The following is a 19616-nucleotide window of genomic DNA, read 5'->3' on the forward strand; positions in this document are numbered from 1 at the left end:
ACTGTTCAACAAAATATCAGTATTCAAGCAGAACAGGCTATGTAATGACATCAGCAGACAATATAGCAACTGATTCAATCTAACCAAACACCTGTCAGTGGAAAATAACTTTTTTTTTCTCAGAAACACACTGGGATGCTGGGGTACTTCAGAGAGTTAATCTTCAGTTTGTTACATTGTGATGATAAAAGATGTCACTTTTACTGATTCATCTTCTGTTTTGTCACTCACAGGCTGTTCTGGAGACTATTAGGAATCTGATGAACACAGACTGTGTGGTTCCTGATTGGTTGCATGACATCATCCTTGGATATGGAGACCCAAGCAGCGCTCATTATTCAAAAATGCCAAATCAGATTGCTTCTCTGGATTTTAATGACACCTTCCTCTCCATTGATCATTTAAAAGCCAGTTTTCCTGGATATAACATAAAAGTAACTGTTGACAATCCAGCTCTACAGAAACCCCCTTTCAGGTGATCTAAGAATCTCAGATGTACTTGGTCTCAGACAGTCTGAACAGATAATTCTCCAATTAAACCATGGTATAAATCTAAGTCATTTCAGTTTTATTCCTAAAAAGTACCATACTGAAGCTGGTACTGGAAAAGTAAGTCAGTTTAGTTCAGTGACTCAAGTATGTTCTTTTGCCTGAGAAAATAGCTCATAAGAGCTGCCATTGAAATTTATTATTAATATGTAATATTGCAGTGGCATCCAAAGGTCAAAATTAGGATCAGGATGTCATTGTGCCACACCCTATACAAATGCGTATGAAAACATTGTCCCTGACCCAAACAATTGACAGTCTATAGGGGAAAGTGATATATGAAGGGTGGGGTTACAATCTGTGTGTGTGTGTGTGTGTGTGTATAATATAGCTTTTACATTTGACATCTTTTCTATCATAAATATAAAAAGTGTCAACTCCTTCCCATCTGTCAGTCTAGCTATCATTTAATTAGATATGTGTTTTGGCAGACATGGGTCTTGAAGATGTGAAGTGGGGGAGAAAGACAGTACCTTATGGATCTGTAGTGGGCAATGTAGAATAAGGCACCCAGACTACTTTATTATTTATTTGTATTGTGGTCGTGGCTGGGAGCCTCAGTCAAGGATCCAGGGCCCCATTGTGCTAGGCACTATACACACACAAAATGATAATTCCTGGCTCGAAAACCTTACAATCTAAGTATAAGGTGATGGAATAAGTTGGGGAGAAAGGGAGGTGCAATATAATAATGGGACAATATATGTGTGAGAAACTATATACAACCAGTGGGTGAGGTGCAAGATGATATGTTCCAACACAGTGATTCTCAAACTTTTGTACTGGTGACCCCTTTCACATAGCAAGCCTCTGAGTGCGACCCTCCCCCCCATACATTAAAAACACTTTTTAATATATTTAACACCATTATAAATGTTGGAGGCAAAGCGGGGCTTGGGGTGGAGGCTGACAGTTCACGACCCACCCACATAATAATCTCACGATCTCCTGAGGGCCCGACCCCTAGTTTGAGAACCTCTGTTCTAACATCAAGAAATTGCATTCTGTAGTTTCATTCCAATAAATCTCAAAATGCCATGTAACCTTTATTTTTAATTTCTCCTGGGAAATGAATTGTAAGGATTTCCTGTCTTTAGCGGAATATAAGTCATTAAAGTCTTTCAAAATGCTGCTTCATCTGTAACATCTGATGATAGATGTGTAGTCCCTACACAAAGAGAAGATGAGAGCACTTATTGCCTATCAGATTTTTCCTTTGATTTACACAGCCCTTGCCACAAAAAGAAGCCCTCCATCTTAATTTATAGCCCCATTACATTGTAAAGATATTTCTTACTAATATGCTGTACCATGAAGCGGTGTCTGTCACAATATAATATTAAATGGAATTGGAGGATGCAGGAGCTCTTTGTGTCATAAAAATAATGTAGGCGATCTGCAAAGGAAACACTACTACAAGGAGTGAGGTATCACCAATGTTTACAGAAGAGTCCATTGCTTCTGTCTGTAGAGTGTCTATTATTTTCTATCATAAATTTATATTTATATTGACCCCCACCTACATCTCTGCTCCCCCACTCCCTCTGTGCTATTCCATACTATCTCACCTTACTGTTTGTTCATATCTCTTTTTCCAATTCTCTATCTTCTACCCCATGTGTCTTATGACTAGAACACTTTCCCTGTCCTCATTTGCCAAGTACACGTTCTCTCCACCTCTATATTACTCCTTAAAACTAACCTCTTCAACCAAATCCTTTTGTGCCTCATCAATAATCCCACATTTTCTCTCTCCTGGATTGTTGTCCTATTGTCTTGTCTTGAGTAGAGCTGGCCGAAACTCAGGTTTTGGTTCAGGAGAAGTTTTGGTATTTCCAGATTTGTTTTTGGTTCAAATTTGGAACCAAAGCAAAATTTCTTGGCAAACCAGAGATGCCTGAAAAATTGGTTTTGGAAACACCAAAATACTGTGTTCCTGAGACCAACTGTATGAAATTTACATTCGTGTCAATTTCCTGATTGCTACTTCCTGAATAGTAGCCATGAAATTGAAAAGAATGTCATTTTCATTCTGCTGGCACTTTCAGGGCTGCTAGGCTCCCTGCTTGAACCAGAGATTCCAGAGTCCCTGCTGTGGAGCTAGGAGCCTAGAAGTTTTAGGACTGGCTCCCAGGGTCTGGGGCCATGTGGACTGCCCTGTGTTGAGTATCCCAGGGCTTTCAGGCTTCCGGGCCAGCTGGCTGCACAGGTTGTCCTACTCCCAAGTAGGGAATAGACTTGGTGAAACATTTTACTCCAATGAATCAGCATTTTCCAGCCCGTTCTAGTCTGGAGTTTTGTCTTACGATTGTAAGATCTTTGGGAAATGGAATAGCTTATTTATGTATATAAAGTGCCATGTCACTTGATGGTGCTCTAAAAATGTATATGAAAGAGTATCTTACCTACTTGTGAAGGAAATGAAGTTGAAACTTTACAAATATGTTTTACAGGATAACTTTCCCACTAAGGGGAGGAAAAGGGAAGAAACGGAAAGAAGAGGATGAGAATGAAGAAAAGACTGAAGAAGCTAAAACATTAATTGTGGAACCTCATGTTATTCCCAACAGGGGACCATATCCATACAATCAACCCAAACGGTAATATTGTTATAACTTTGTGCCTGTGCAATACATAAGTAACAATCCAGTGTCTGGGAGACCAAAATTTTATTGTAGGTTGCAAATGAATTTCCACATTGGTTTGGTTACATAATCCGGAATAATTTCTGCTTATAAAACAATCAGAGGATATTTATTCTATATTTATTTATTTATTTATTTATTTCAGTGGGTAGTAGAAGTGAGCTAGACTGAATTAAGGCCGCTTTAATTGTGAATGAATGTCCACAGGAGTTTAATGCATTTTAGCTAATCCACTTTAAATTCAGACCTTTAATTAATTTGGATTAATTTTTTTGAGTGTCCCACATAGACAGTCCCTTAAACACCTTTTTTATATTTTCTGCATTTACTGAACCTATTTTTGTTCGTTACAGCAATACTATTCAATTTACTCATACTCAGATTGAGGCTATACGTGCAGGAATGCAACCTGGGCTGACTATGGTAAGGACAATAATAATAAAGAGTTATTACTGTATTTCTTGTTGAAAATTATGCTGTTTAAGTTTAGGAGAGGTTCTCTGAAGTGCGGGCAACTTGCATTTTCTATGTCTACTAAGATTGTGTTTTGTGTTTTCTTCCTACCAGCAGATAAAGAAAAGGAAACACCCAATAACATCCTCTCCCTTAAACAAAAAGCAAACAAACGAAAAAAACCTCTGAATAGAATTCTGTCCTGTGTTCCAGTGGTTGGGGAGTCTTTCTGGATCACTGAATTGACATGCGTGTGTGTGTTTGCTGGGGGAGGGGGATTACTAATTTTAGAGTACAGTGATTCTGTGCTAAATTTGTGAATGTTTTGGTTGTATTTACAGTAATTGCAATATCTTGGGCCTGATGCAGTACCCACTGCATGCAGTGAAAGCCTTTCTGTTGACTTCAGTGAGCTTCAGTCAGGCCCCTCAGGAGAATTTCAGTTCCTCACTTCCAAAACTGAGGACATAATCTATAGTATTGAACTTGATTTTGCTTGAATGTAGTCATGACCAGTGAAGGGTTTACAGGGGTCACAGTTCTTAAGTAAATTTTCTGCTCATAAGTGTCTTTCGCCAGCCAGCTGTTGTCTTTCCTTAAATTAACTACTCCGAATACCTCACTGACTCTTCTTTCTCCACACCACTGTTCAACAAGGAGATAGAGTGTCTAGACACTCAATGCTGCTTTTTGAAATTAGGCCTCATGCTACCTTTGCTTTCCTCTCCATCTCTTCTTATGTAGCACACAAACACAGAGGAAGGAAAGAAAATGAAACTTTACTTATTAATTACTTTTCTTCGAGTGTTTGCTCTTGTCGATTCCATTCTAGGTGTGTGCACGGTCGTCAGAGTTTTTTGTCTTAGCGGTATCCGTAGGGTCGGCAGTGGCGCCCCCTTGAGAGCAGCATTCAAATGTCAGTATATCAGGCACCGTCATCCATATGCCCTTTCAGTCCCTTCTTATCACCTGTGGTGGTTAGTCGGAGCGCTTTTCCTTGCATAGCCACGGGCTAGCGGTTTTTCGTCTTTACTGACTTCGAGCCTTAAGGCCTTGTAAATAGTTTGTTTATAGTAGTTAGTTTTAAGTACTTGTTAAGTGTAGTTAGAAGTTAGAGTCCCAGGTGAGGCATGCCCCAGTTTCCCGGGTTTAAGCCCTACATGGACTGTAACAGGCCTATGCCTATAAGTGTCCCCCATAGCAGCTGCCTCAAGTGCTTGTGGGAAATCGCACATGAGAAATAAGTTCTGTATTTGTAAAAACTTTCAGCCCCGCACGCAGAAAGAGCGGGCTATTCGTTTACAGGCTCTCCTCATGGAGTCCGCCCTTCGTCCGGCTTCCGTGCTGTCCCGCCAGGACTTGCCAAGTATCGTTCCACGTCGCCAGTGCCCAAAAAGAAGGTGAGAAAGCATGGCTCCCCGGCACCAAGCAAGAAGGGCCATGGGTCATCAGGCAAGGGACACACTTCGGGCCACTCAGGAGCCACTCGTTCGTGCTTCCCCAGTCGGGGCCCTTAGCCCCCTTAAAAGGTCCACCACTGACTCCCGGGAGTGGCATGGGACCTAAACCCCTGACGTCACCAACACCTTCACAAGTTGCCCCGGTGCCGAGAGAGCAGAGGCCTCCGCCTGCGCCGCTAACGCAGCAGGTGCCGCAGGTATCCGCAAAGGCTCACCACAAGGGCAAGCCAGCCACTAAGACCCCTCAAGGCAGTGGAGCACCACCGATCCTCTGAGACAAAGCAGCGCTCCGCCTCCGCACCGCAGATCACCGGAGTCACAGCCCAAATCCTCTGGGGCTTGTCCTGGGTCACTGCGATCGCGGTCCCCGCCGTATCAACGTGGATCGCCTAGAGGGGGACACTGTTCTCCGTACTACTGGCACCGTTAGCCCTCCCGCTGGTCATCCTCTCGGCCCAGGTCCTGGTCGCTTACCCTGTGGGTGTGCTCTCCATCATGTCTCCAGTCCCCCCAGCACCGGTCCCCTCGATACTGGCACTGATCCCCTTGTTACCTGGGGTTGTCAGAATCCCCAACAGGGGCAACTTAACTATTTCACTCCTGGCTGTGTAAGGAATAAATCAACAGGAACTCAGCAATTCTGTCTGATGAAGGAGTACTGCAAGTAAGCATGCTCTTGTCTGACACTGCAGTTTATTAGATTTAAGCACACGCAGACATAAGCAATAGGTTTAAAATATCCCAGATGTTTGCCTATATTCTGAGATGGTATTGAGTAATCAATGACAGGTCAGCGCTAGCCAAACACCTCCCTGTTGGGGAGTGAAGATGTCCGGAAAAGGTCTCTCCCAGGATGAGTCCCAAGGACTGCTCCCAAACACGCTTTATTATCTAAACTTTTTATAACTAACTTCTACAAAACACATAGGTCATAATGACCCCTACTAAATCATCACTTTTCTTATCTTTCAATAATCTTTTACTATCAGAGGCATCTAGACTCAAGGCTGTCCATCCACATATTTTCTTTCACTCTATTTACTTTTTCTTCCCCTCCTCCCATACTGATTAGCAAAACTGCCAGTAGTTATGACCTTGTTTCTGAAATCCTGTCTCCAAATTAACCTTTAACTATGTGGTGTTCTATTTCATTAATTCATAGTGGCTGAGTGCACATAATATGGTTGCAATTAGCTTGATCACATTCTGGGGTATATATACCCCTCAAATCCAGGTCAACAGCCTCACTCTGGGCACTGGTCTCCAACAGCGATGGTCAGCAGGCAGACTCAGGCATCGACTGCCCCACTGTGGTCACCGGAAGGGGATTCCTCCAGCACGGAAGGGCAGTTCAGCTCCTCACCTAGACTCTACCGGCGCGAATGGGCACCTGAGGCCGCATCAACGGCACCGCCTTGGCAGCACGGCCAGTGGCCAGCACAATGGCCTTATTGGAGTGCGTGGGGAGTGCCGGTCATGACAATGCCCCCTTCGCACCGTTCATCTGCGCCACCTCGGTGCAACAGCTGGTGGCACCGACGGCACCAGGCTTGGTGCATGAGGCGCGCTCATAGGTCAAGGTAGAGGAGACTACATCCATCTGTAAGCCTCCCTCCCCCATGGGGGAAGACGCCCCAGGGCCTCTCCCGGTAGTACAGTCATCATCTTCATCCCCAGACAAGGTGGTTGTGGGGCCCTTGAGGGCTAGCCTGCCGGACGATTTTAAAGAACGTCAGGCCCTACTTTGACAGGTGGCCAAGAACTTGGGCCTGGAGGTGGAGGAAATGGCTGAGCAGGCAAACACCTTGTTTAATGTCCTGTCAGCTTTACCCCAGTCTGTGTTGCACTACCAGTGCATGACGGTGTCCTCAAAATTGCCAAGGCCCTCTAGCAAACTCCTTCATCCATCCCTCCCACCTCTAAAAGGGCCGAAAAGAAATACTTTGTCCCGACCAAAGGGTTTGAGTACTTTTACACCCACCCTCTCCCAGGCTCGCTGGTGGTCTCTGCAGCCAATGAAAAAGATAAACAAGGGCATACCAGCTCGACTTCCAAAAATAAAGTGGCCAAAAGATTGGACCTGTTTGGGAGGAAAATTTATTCAACTGCCAGCATACAATCCCAGGTGGCGAGCCATCAGGCACTCCTAGGGAGATACAATTTCAGTTTATGGGACTCCCTCCGTAAGTTCAAGGAGTCCCTCCCGCATGGTTTGGCCCAGTATGCGAGGTTGCATGGGTTAAAAGACACTGATGCTACCTTTCACTCATTGGGCATGTGTACGCCGCAGTCTGCAAGAAAGCAGTTCGGCCGCCAAGACCTTGGCAGCCTCGTCCAGGGTCTGCAAGGAGAAGGGACAGGGATGTTAGTTTCAACCGCCGCTGCCCTTCCTCCTACCGCTCACTTGCGCAGCCTGGCCCGGCAAAGCAGCTGGGGGCCAGAAACACTTGCTTTGAAGGTGTGGTTAAGAGCGATGCCCCAGTCACCTCCCAGGATCCAGCCCATTCTTTCCTCAACCGTCTTCATTCCTTTCCATTTGGCCTGCTCGCTGGTCACTGCTGGGTGCTGAAGATAGTGTCTCGAGGCTACACCCTGCAGTTTTTGGCTGCCCTCCCTCCCTCCCTCACCCCACCCTCTTTCCTGTCCCTCTTCAGGGACCTTTCTCACAAGCAAGTCCTCATTCAAGAGGTTGAGAACCTCCTGCACACGGTGGCCGTGGAGGAGGTCCCTTGGCACATGACAGGAAAGGGATTCTACTCCTGTTATTTCCTAATCCCAAAAGCAAAAGAGGGCCTAAGACCCATTCTGGACCTGCAATGCCTCAACAAGTCTCTCAGGAAGTTGAATTTTTGCATGGTCTCCCTGGCCTCCATCATCCACTCCTTGGATCTGGGAGACTGGTACGCCGCCCTCGACTTGAAGGACACTTATTTCCATATTTCCATGTTCCAAGGTCACAGACATTTCCTCCATTTCATAGTGGGCCTGCCAGGCTTTCTTGCCTCACCTGAAAGGCAAGGTGGTGCAGGTCCTCATGGACAAAACTGCTACAATGTATTACATCAACAGGCAGGGTGGAGCGACGTCAGATTCATTGTAAAAGGAACTGGAGATGCATCAGTCACACTGCCCTTTATACTCTTGGTTTGGAGCATGAGGAGAACAACTGTGCACGTGCAGACCAGTGGATACTACTAAAAATCTCTGGACTCGGGTGCATGGTGCCCTTGTGTGGAATACAGATAGGGACCATACATCTTGAAGAATCTCCAGATACAGTTAAGTTCATTTTCATGGACTGATTTTGCAGTCTTTACTCACATAAGTAGGCCCACTGAAATCAGTGGAGCTACTCACCCAAGTAAAGGCTGTAGGATTGGTTAACAACTTAGTTTGCAGTAAGACGAATGACAACCCTGTGAATGATGATAAATAAATGGCTTATCGTTAGACTATATCTGCAGTTCCTGAGGGATTCTTTTAAAATGAAAAAAGACATTTTCCATGTCACATAGTTTTTGGGCGACAGTAAAATTCACTAGTGATAAGTGATTAAAAATTGCTTAGTTAATAATGACTTTTTCTGGAACAAGCCCATTGATTTGAACTGCTGGCTTTTTAATAATTATAGCGTTTGGCTAAGAATACACACATTTGTGTATGGGGAGTCTCCTTTCATACCAGTATTCCCTACTTGTCAGCTGGAAAGATGACTAGTAAATTAAAATCTTTATTGCCATTTTGTAATATATAATCAACACATAAAATACATGGGGGGAAAAACTCTAGGTGATGTAGCTCTTTGTTTCAATCTTGTTTTTTTAAATCTAGTATTATGCGCTGTTAATTAATATAATTTAATCTTTGATGAATCAGTAAGAATAACTTTTCCAATATAAGCACAATGTATTATGAAGTACCATCTGCATATTTTTATTTGAAGGCTTTTAGGGATATATTGTAGTACCTGATAGTGTTTTAGTTCCAGCAGTCCATAAGGAAAAAAATAACTACTGATAGAAATCGTGTAAAGTTTTGGCTATATTTTGCTAATCACTTATTTTCAGTTTAAAAATATCTTCTCTGATTTCAGAGAGCATTCTCTTAGACATAATGGGAAAAATGACACTTAAAATGAGCATTTCTTAAATAACAAGCCTCTTGCAATTTTTACTTGCTTGAGCCCACAAGATCTTTTTTTGTTTTTGTTTTTTGGCAGCTGTTTGAGTCTGTCTCTTTCCAATTCGTTTTACAGTGTGAACCCATATTTTCATTCCCGTTATGATAAATAAGATGAACCGCTGTTGAGTATATTGTGCTTATTTATGGTAATGAGGTGTGATCCTGCTGTCCTTATATGAGGAGTCCAAATTACATGTCCATAGGACTGCTTATCTGAAGGAGGCAAGCAGGACTTGGCCCGTATTGGTTGAAATGTCATATGTAGGTTCTTGTGACATTGTAATCTGATGTGTGCTGTATTTCTTAACTCTCTTCAAAATACTACAATTTGAGATTGTCCATAATATTTAGAAACCTTACTCAAGTTGGATTTTTGCTTATATTTAAAATGTTAGGTGTAGAGAAAGTTAGTTTGCTTCAGTACATAGGGGTGAATCTGATGGCTCCAGGATGCAAATGTGAGGTGCTCAGTCTCCACAGAACTCTTCCAGAGTATTCCTCACATTAGCTCCCTCGGGTTCAAGGAAAGCATTTGGCAGCTCTACTGAGTTTGGGTATGTAAAGTAAATTAAAATATATTTGTGACAGATGTGAATATAAGAACCTGGATAGACAGAGACAGATGGTTTAACTGCTTTTAAATACATATGTTTCAAAAAGCAATGATATTAAGGATAATGCAGCTACATCAATGGTAACTAATTCACGTGAATAAAAATGAAAATACTGTATTTATAATCATAAATAGGCAGCATGGAGTGAAATATAATGTCTGAATTTCAAAACCAAACTTTTAATATGAAGAATTGTAACTGAGATGCAGAGTTATAATGTATTTATTAATGTTAAATTCTGTGCAGTTTCTTATAAATGTATTAATCTCAGATATATTGATAATGTCACCAGGGACAGTATTAGATTTTGCAGGGACCTACAGGTCTGTCGCATCTTACGCGCATTTAACATGCGCGATTTCAGCTTTACGCGGTCGACAAAAACAAAAAAAAAGAGAAAAAATAACAATTTTAAAACTGTACCTGTAGTGCAGCGATTCCGCCCACCATTACACTCAATGTAATTTTGACTATACGCGATTTTCGCTTTACACGCTGACTGCGGAACGTAACCCCAGAATAAGATGCAACAGACCTGTATTGTAAATTAAAAGGGCAGGGCCTCATCAAGCTAGCACCCAACCTATGAATCTGTCCCACTCCTCCTTTCTTATCCATGATATTTAAGTCTCTGCTCTTTCTTGCCTTTCTGTGTTGCCCCATGTCTCACTAGTGTTTGAGGTTCCCCAGCTTCTTGCTACATGTATGAGGAAGTTTCAGTGACAGCCAGTGCTTAATTTGTAATGAAAGAGGTGCCGGGGTGCAAGCAATTTTTTTACATTTATAACTGATGCAGCAAGCACAGTGGTGCTGGAGCAATGAACTGCCAACCCTAGAGATGCCAGGGCTCAGCCCTGGCACGCCCTGGCACAAATTAAGCAGTGGTCACAGCCTACTGGTTTCAGATTGTGCACCACGGAATCAGAGTCAGGAGTTTGTCTATACGGTCAGGTATATTCCAATTGCACAGGATTCTGCATTAGCACAGGGCTAAATTTTCCACTGTATCTTGTTGTATTTATGTCTGGAGTCCACAGAAACAAGTAACAAATTACACACAATTGACAATGAATGGAGCAATTTAGAGTAGAATTTTGTCATCAGCTTCCTAAGTCAATGCTTTGTCAAAATAAAGATACTTCCTGGCAAACCATCTTGTTCTACCCAACTCATAACTTCTTATTCTGCCAACTGTATAGTTGTCATATGTTACAAATTACTTCACATCTATACTGGTTCTTTTTTCATTTTGTAGGTAGTGGGCCCACCTGGTACAGGTAAAACTGATGTGGCTGTGCAGATAATATCCAATCTCTATCATAATTTCCCAGAACAGAGAACCCTGATAGTTACACATTCCAACCAGGTAAATGAACAACTTCTGTATGACACCTTCTTGTACTGCTCTATTTTATGTGGTTTGAATAGTACAGTTATTTCCATTGATGTGGACTTGAACAGGTTTGTGTGGAGTCTTAAACTAGATAAAAACAGATTTGGAAATTACAGTGAAATCAAAATTTAAAACGTTCTGATGTATGTTATCAGATGCATTTTCTGTTTAGGACATTTAAGTGATTAGGGTGGAAATCCAGAAAGTTACATATTGTTCTCCTATTAAATGTATGGGACTTTTCTGTTTCTGCTATATCTGAAATACCTATGATAGCCCCAGTCGCCCTATCGGGACTACAGAATAACATCTCAATTTTGCACTTACCACTGAACCACCATCCCAGTCCAACTTCCTTTGACAAGCCAGATACTATGGGCTTTCAGATATCAGGCAAAATGCACTAGTGTTACTAAATTAATATAAAATTCATCTAGCTATACCAGTGCAAACCCAAACATAGACACACTTAAATCAGTTTAATCCTTATTTAAGTCAGTTTAGGTTAATTTGGGCAAAGCTAAACTCATTTAAGTGTGTCTATATTAAGGTTTGCACTGTGTGACTAGATCAGTTTAGTTACACATGTGCAGCTTTTTGGATAGAATCCAGGCCTATAACACTTGTGTCTTGTCTTTCACATACAGACACGACACAACATCTCCCTACATCCACCATCTCATCACAGGCCATAGAGACCTAATTACCTTTCCTATTATTATGTAGTCAAGAAATCTAATTGTCTCCCTCATCTGTTCATCTTCCAAATGTGATCAGGAAAACCTACCACTATAGCAGTCCAGAGATGCACCTTTAACCCATCCACCGTGTGTGTGTGTGTGTGTGTGTGTGTGTGTGTGTGTGTGTATAGTTATAGTTAGTTATTCATCACTGGCCATAGACTACACCATACACCCTTGCATTTCTTATCATTTTCTTAAAGTCAGAAAGTGTCCTTAGGCCCTACTTAGCATCCTCCTCTCACTTCAGGCATTATAAAACCACCAATTCTGCTTGCCCCTTTGCTCAGATCAGTCATTAGGCTGTGTAACATTATCATCATCTGGGGGAGTTCAGCCATTCTTAGTACATACCTCCCAGTCTCTCTAAGTAACTTTCTCCACATCCCACTTCACTCCTCTACTGGCATTCTAATTGGCACAACAAGAGAGCAACTACTTCTGCATCTTCCATTAAAACAAATATAAGCAGCCATGCAGTTGACCTATAGCTCTCCCCACCCTTTTGTTGATTGGCTACAATCTGGGATAGTGGTATCCAGGCTGTGTTGGTACAATGGCTTCTGTCTGAAGCAGTCCTGCTTTTGATGAAGCAAAGGGTGATGGGAGAGCTAAGCCTTAGGGAGTTCATTACCTGCATATAGACTAGTGTTTGCAAACTTCTGTATACAGGGATTCCTTTTAGTCATCAGTGAAATGAAGCCATACCTGAGGTGAAAGCCTATGAACAGCACTACTCTATAACTGTTTAAGGCAGAAAGTGAAGTATATTCTATCCAGTTGAAACTACAGGGGAATTTTAGGAAGGCCTGTACAATAAATGGTAAATGGACAAAAATTGGTTTGGGTGTCATTTCTTCATGACTTGTTGCTTTCATAGCAAATAATAATTGGATGCTAAGAAGTCTAGTACTTGAAACAGTTTTGTAAACCGATAGCCAATTTTTTTAAGCAGAGGCTTGAAGTAGAGGTGAATGCGGTTTTTTTTAACTGTGTTTCTATAGCATGTAAAGGCAGCAGTATCAGTAGACTGACTTCTTTTCCTCCCCGAGATTAAGAGCTCTAATTTAAGTGTTACCTTCATGTTTGCTTTGATTCCAGTTCTTACCAAACTAGGCATCCTTTTCTAGCATGCTCAATAGTAAATCTTGAGTTTTCCCTGCAAGAGCCTCTGAACTTCTAAAAACTACCTTCTCCCCTGTTCTTGTCAATCTCTAGGCCTTGAACCAGCTGTTTGAGAAAATCATGGCATTAGACATTGATGAGCGCCACCTCCTGCGTCTCGGTCATGGAGAGGAGGAATTGGAGACAGAGAAAGATTTCAGCAGGTGAGCTGATGGGCAAGAGGAAGGTGCTAATGATAAGCTAATTTGTGTAAACATGGCAAGTGTATGTTTAAACTCCTACTTTCATTGGTAATAAACAAGGGGCAGTTTGCTTAGACTCATGCTTCCTTTCCCATAAAATTATGTCCTAACATAGTGTCACTGCAACTGTAACTTAGGGTATGTCTACACTGCAGTTAAACATCTTTGACCGGTCCATGTCAGCTAACTGGGGCTTGCAGGGCTCAGGCTATGGAGCTGCTTAATTGCCGTACATTCGGGCTCGGGCTGGAGCCTGAGGTCTAGGATCTATGAGGTGGGATGATCCCAGAGCTCAGGCTGCAGCCAGAGCCCAAACATCTACATTGCAGCTAAACAGCCCCTTAGCCCAAGCCCAGGCCAGTTGTGGGTTTTTAATTGCAGTGTAGACATACCCTTAGAGCCCTGAGTGTGGCTTTTATTTTCAGTATAGTTTGTTAGCTAATTCTTCTTTTTTTTTTTTTTTCAATTTTGTAGCCAATTAGGTTAAAAAACTGCACTTTTCTATTTTTATACACACCAAGGCAGTTGTGTATTCACCTGTCTTCATCCAGATGTTTGAACTTGTAAATATATTTTAAGCATGTACACATTTTATGGAGTTTTTATTTAATGAAATGCAAATTGAAGGCTAAAATAATGCACCCTTTGCAATTTCAAATCTCTTTGCAGCTATTCATGTTATTTTAACTTGCAGTATGCTGAATATTGCATATTATAGAATGGCTGAAATTTCAAACTCAGATGCCTTCTGCTTGTAATTATTTTACAGAATTGCTTACAATAGTTCATTTTAAAGCATTTTTTTAACACCCATTTAAACTAAAGAGCTTGTACTGTAATGGTAAATAATAAATTTTGAAGAATGTGTCCATGATTAACAATTATACATATTTCATAAAGATTTCAGTTCTTCAGCTTAACTTTTGTATAGGCCCTGTTCTTGTAAATACTCTCATGCTTAATTTTAGGTCTGAGTAGTCCCACTGACTTCATTGGAGCTACACATGTTAGTAAATGTTTGTAGGATCAGTGGCTTGCATTGGAAAATAATTGAAGTGAACAAGTACTGGATTATTTTTACAGTATCTTGACTTACCTTACCCACCTTGTGTTTCTGATTATCCTGAGACCAACTTGGCTACAGTAACACTTCAGACAAATATTAACACCCAGTAATTTACATAATACATTAACATTTTCCTCTACAAAATAATCCAAGACTGTTGACCTTCAGGTCTTGCTGCAAAGCTACTGCTCTATGCCTAGGTTTTTGGGGGAGAAAACAATATGCTGAGTAATGCTGTTTGGGGCAGGAGAGAAGGATTTGGGGTGGTTGGTAAAAAGGGGATAGAGAATAAGACTGAGAATATATTATTGCCCTTATATAAATCGATGGTATGCCCACATCTCGAATACTGCGTACAGATATGTTCTCCTCATCTCAAAAAAGATATACTGGCACTAGAAAAGGTTCAGAAAAGGGCAACTAAAATGATTAGGGGTTTGGAACGGGTCCCCTATGAGGAGAGATTAAAGAGGCTAGTACTCTTCAGCTTGGAAAAGAGGAGACTAAGGGGGGATATGATAGAGGTATATAAAATCATGAGTGATGTGGAGAAAGTGGATAAGGAAAAGTTATTTACTTATTCCTATAATACAAGAACTAGGGGTCACCAAATGAAATTAATAGGCAGCAGGTTTAAAACAAATACAAGGAAGTTCTTCTTCACGCAGCGCACAGTCAACTTGTGGAACTCCTTACCTGAGGAGGTTGTGAAGGCTAGGACTATAACAGCGTTTAAAAGAGAACTGGATAAATTCATGGTGGTTAAGTCCATTAATGGCTAAAGCCAGGATGGGTAAGGAATGGTGTCCCTAGCCTCTGTTTGTCAGAGGATGGAGATGGATCGCAGGAGAGAGATCACTTGATCATTACCTGTTAGGTCCACTCCCTCTGGGGCACCTGGCATTGGCCACTGTCGGTAAACAGGATACTGGGCTAGATGGACCTTTGGTCTGACCCAGTACGGCCGTTCTTATGTTCTTATGTTTGTTTTTTTCTGACTGATTACTTTCTGGTGTTTGGGTCGTTCCTGGGTTCATTCTTCATACCAGTACAATTGTCTTTTTAACATATGAAAGGTGGTTATAGCCCTGTGTGAATGCTATTTTACATATTAATTAAACAAAACTAGGCACATGACCTGAATTGTGATGAATCAGAACATTTTTTCTTTTTAGTGAAAAATCTGGTTGTGGCCACTTGTTACTCTGGAGGCTGGATTTTGTTTTTAACACTCCAGAAAGCATATTTGATTATGGCTACTGGAAAAGTAATTTTGTTTCTTCAGTTGTAAAAGAATGCTCGTTTCAGTTCTGTAACTTATAGTATTCAAATTTCCAGCTTCAGCTACCCTGTTTTTTGATAAATAAGAAAATAGAAATAATCATGAGTTCTAGGAGGTTCCATTTTTAGTCATTACGAGAAAAAACTTGCATTTATAAATGTTTTGTTAGGAGCTTTTACTGTCTTTCAAAATTATCCTTTTCTCACATTCAGAAATAATATTTTAAAAGCACACATATGGAAAACTCATTAAGCTCAGTAACACATTTTTGTTTTGACCTTTAGGGGGTGTTGTCAATATAATTGGGTGGGAGGGGAAAAAGTTAAAATAGTATCACATACTATTGTCACCCCTGATTTCCTATGCCATTTGTTATGGTTTTAGTCACATTTTCTTATTTTTGTTTAATTTTTTTCTCTCCCATTGTTGTGTGAAAGACTTAAACAAACTGGGAAAACTGACTGTGCAAAGGAAACAATTCTGGGTTTGAATTGGGTAAAATGAACACTCTGAGCACAGACAGAAGGTATCCCTCTTACCCCCGCAAGTGGGTCCAATCACCTGTCTAGAGTGCGGCCATTAGAGGATGGACACAGAAGTGCTTCTAAGAATGCTGGGGCTGCATTATGTAAGGATCACCACAGAGAGCTTTGGTGTTCACATAAGGAAGCATGGTTTGTGTGAGTGAGACTCGGGAATTACTGGTGAAATTTCTAGTTCTGCCACAGACTTCCTGTATGACTCTGGGCAGGTTGCTGAATCTCTCTTCCTCCGTTCCCCACATGTAAAATTTGGATAATTCTTCCCTTCCTCACAGGAATATGTTTGAGGCACTTCACTAATGTTTGAGGCACTTTGATTCTGTGGTGAGAGGGGGCATAGAAGTACTATCTAGATATATAGTAACAGTTGGCAGGTAGCAGTTTTTTGTTCTGTTTTTATTGGTAACTAGAAAAGGCCAGTGCTTGTTCTGTGTAGTTATTTTTGCGACATCCAAGTGTTGGCATTCAGCAAAATTCATTTCAGCTGAGAAAGAAACTCAGAATACATAATTCTTTGCATCACATTTCATCCATTCTGTAGGTATGGAAGAGTTAATTATGTCCTGGGTCGAAGACTAGAGCTTCTACGGGAGGTTGGACGATTACAAGAGAGCCTGGGAGTCCCAGGAGATGTTTCTTATACTTGTGAAACAGCTGGCCACTTCTTCTTATACCAAGTAAGAGATTAAATATTTTTCCAAAGAGCAGATTTGGACCTCCCTATGTTATAAAGCACAATGTGGATGTTGGAGTGAATTTCTCAGAATTGAGTCTAAAGAAATGGTTTTGTTTGGTGGCTCAAAATGTAGACCGCAACTGAAGCTATAATTATAATGTTACTTGTTTGTGTTGCTATTGTTTTTAACTCTGTGCCTAATGACTCAAATTGAAAGGCCAGCATTCTTGCTTTTTTGTACAACTATTGGCAACGTTTCTGATCTGGATTTTCCTCTTCAGATATGACAATCTCAGCAAATTTCTTCATGCTCTTGATGATAGATCTCAAGGCAGTTAACTCGCTTTTGCTTTTGTTAGATAACTAAATGAAGGAAAACAAAGGGTACACACAACTGGAAATTCACTTTACATTTGATTTTTATGCTAGAGTACAACATCAAAATAGTAATTTATCTGTTTCAGAGATAGTTTAGTCTTACGAAAGAAATGCAATTTCTCTCCTTTGAATATATTTGTAAATTATTTTTATGAAATTATGTTGAAAACCAAATATAAACCTGTGATTTTTATGCAAATATGTACTAAATAAAAATAGGGAGCCTAAGGTTTAAAAAAAGCCTGTTGAATAGAAAAATATATACACCATCATGACACCTTTGTTTTTTTGCAGGTAATGTCTCGTTGGGAGGAGTATATTAGCAAAGTGAAAGTTAAAGGTGGCAAGCTTCCTGATGTTGCAGATGTCTCTAGTTTCTTCCCTTTTCACCAGTATTTTGCAAATGCCCCTCAACCAATTTTTAAAGGCAAATCTTATGAAGAGGACATGGAAATTGCTGAAGGGTGTTTCAGACATATTAAGAAAATATTCACTCAACTTGAGGTAAGATTTGTAAAATTTCAGTTTACTGGAATTTTTTTAATTATTTATTTGAGTGGGCATTTTTTAAACCAGATAGTATAAAAGGAAATCTAGACCAGTGGTTCTCAACCAGGGGTATGCGTACATCTGGGGGTACGCAGAGGTCTTCCAGGGAGTACATCAACTCCTCTAAATATTTGTCTAGTTTTACAACAGGCTTCATAAAAGGGACTAGCAAAGTCAGTACAAACTAAAATTTTATACAATGACTTTTTTATACTGTATAATACTATACATTGAAATGTAAGTACAATATTTATATTCAAATTGATTTATTTTATAATTATATGGTAAAAATGAGAAAGTAAGCAATTTTTTAATAGCATGCTGTGACACTTGTATATTTATGTCTGATTTTGTAAGCAAGTAGTTTTTAAATGAGGTGAAACTTGGGGATACGCAAGCCAAATCAGACTTCTGAAAGGGGTACAGTAGTCTAAGAATGTTTGAGAGTCACTGATCTAGTCAGTGTATTTGGTGACTTTAAAACTATCTGAGCCTAATTTTCTAATCTCTAAATTTGATCCCGTGAAGCAATAAAAAACAATGATCAAAAAAAGAGGGAACAGTTGAAAGCAAGTTGTTTCTAAAAATGAATGTGTCCTCAGACTATCAGGCAATTTTGTATGTGTGTAAGTTTCAATTTGCAGACACAAATAGGTGTTCCAGTTTTTTGTGGGTGTATTTTTACAGGTCCTTTTGAAATTTTGTTTATATTTCACAGCTATGTTTTGTTAGAGCTAAGAAATTAAGACATGAAATTGTTGTAGACTAGTACTTTTTACCTAGATCTTTTTTGGTTAAGAATGGAAGGAGTAAAGTCAGATAGCTTTTGAGTGCATAGTTCTGTTGTAAGCAATATCATTTTGTATTCTCATTCTTGAGTGCTTTTTTCTCTTCCTGTAGGAATTCAGGGCATTTGAACTCCTCCGCAGTGGCCTGGATAGATCCAAATACCTCTTGGTGAAAGAAGCAAAGATCATTGCAATGACTTGTACTCATGCGGCCTTGAAACGACATGACCTGGTTGAATTAGGCTTCAAGGTAATGATTCCAATAATGGCAATATGCTAATCTAAAATATTTTCCTGCATTAAAATCCTATATTGTAAACATAGACTTTATGTTGACTCACTGCAATTTTTAATCTGTTAAATTACCTAGTTTTCCTTTTAATGAAAAATAATCAATATAAGTACAAGTTGAGATCCTTTAAGGTATTTTGAGTATTGAAAGGCATAAAGATGTTAATTTGAATATTGCTTGCATATATGAAACTGTGTGCTTGTTTGTATGTGGTCATGGCTTGTTTGTATGTGGTCATGACTTGTTTTCTTACTATTTATGCATTCCATAAATGTATATCATTCTGTTTGAAGACATTGTAAATTTCTGCAGTAGTAGACTAATGTGATAAATTAGTGACGTGATTGCATGCCAAGATAAAAGCAGGTGGAGAGCTGAAATAAATAAGACCCTATTAACATGTTGCTTAGCTAAATAATGAACAATTTGAAGAAGAGGCTCATGTAGCAGCACTTGCTTATTCCATTGAAGAGTGTAAATATCAGTGCTGCATTTTCACTTAGGTTTGGTCAGCACACAGTTTTTATATTGGTATAGCTATTTCAGTTAAAGAGAGAATAAATTATAGACCAAAATTGGTTTACTTAAAAAAATGTTAGCTTGATTTTGGAGTTTGGTCCTTCTTCCAAGGCAGGCAGAT

The 19616-nt window shown here is 40.3% G+C and overlaps 1 protein-coding gene across 1 annotated transcript in view; it reads left to right on the plus strand.

Moving 5' to 3' along the window:
• AQR (aquarius intron-binding spliceosomal factor) overlaps nt 1–19616 on the plus strand; it is a 101970-nt gene that overhangs the window by 51816 nt on the left and 30538 nt on the right. Inside the window, exons 20-27 of the mRNA XM_026651411.2 lie at nt 234–475; nt 3003–3149; nt 3548–3617; nt 11159–11269; nt 13255–13364; nt 16835–16970; nt 17642–17851; nt 18797–18934. Coding sequence (XP_026507196.1) covers nt 234–475; nt 3003–3149; nt 3548–3617; nt 11159–11269; nt 13255–13364; nt 16835–16970; nt 17642–17851; nt 18797–18934 — 1164 coding nt within the window. The remainder of the gene's footprint in view (nt 1–233; nt 476–3002; nt 3150–3547; nt 3618–11158; nt 11270–13254; nt 13365–16834; nt 16971–17641; nt 17852–18796; nt 18935–19616) is intronic.

The sequence above is a fragment of the Terrapene carolina genome, unplaced genomic scaffold (assembly GCF_002925995.2).
Source record: "Terrapene carolina triunguis isolate 2854851 unplaced genomic scaffold, T_m_triunguis-2.0 Scaffold96, whole genome shotgun sequence".
Lineage (NCBI taxonomy): Eukaryota > Metazoa > Chordata > Testudines > Emydidae > Terrapene > Terrapene triunguis.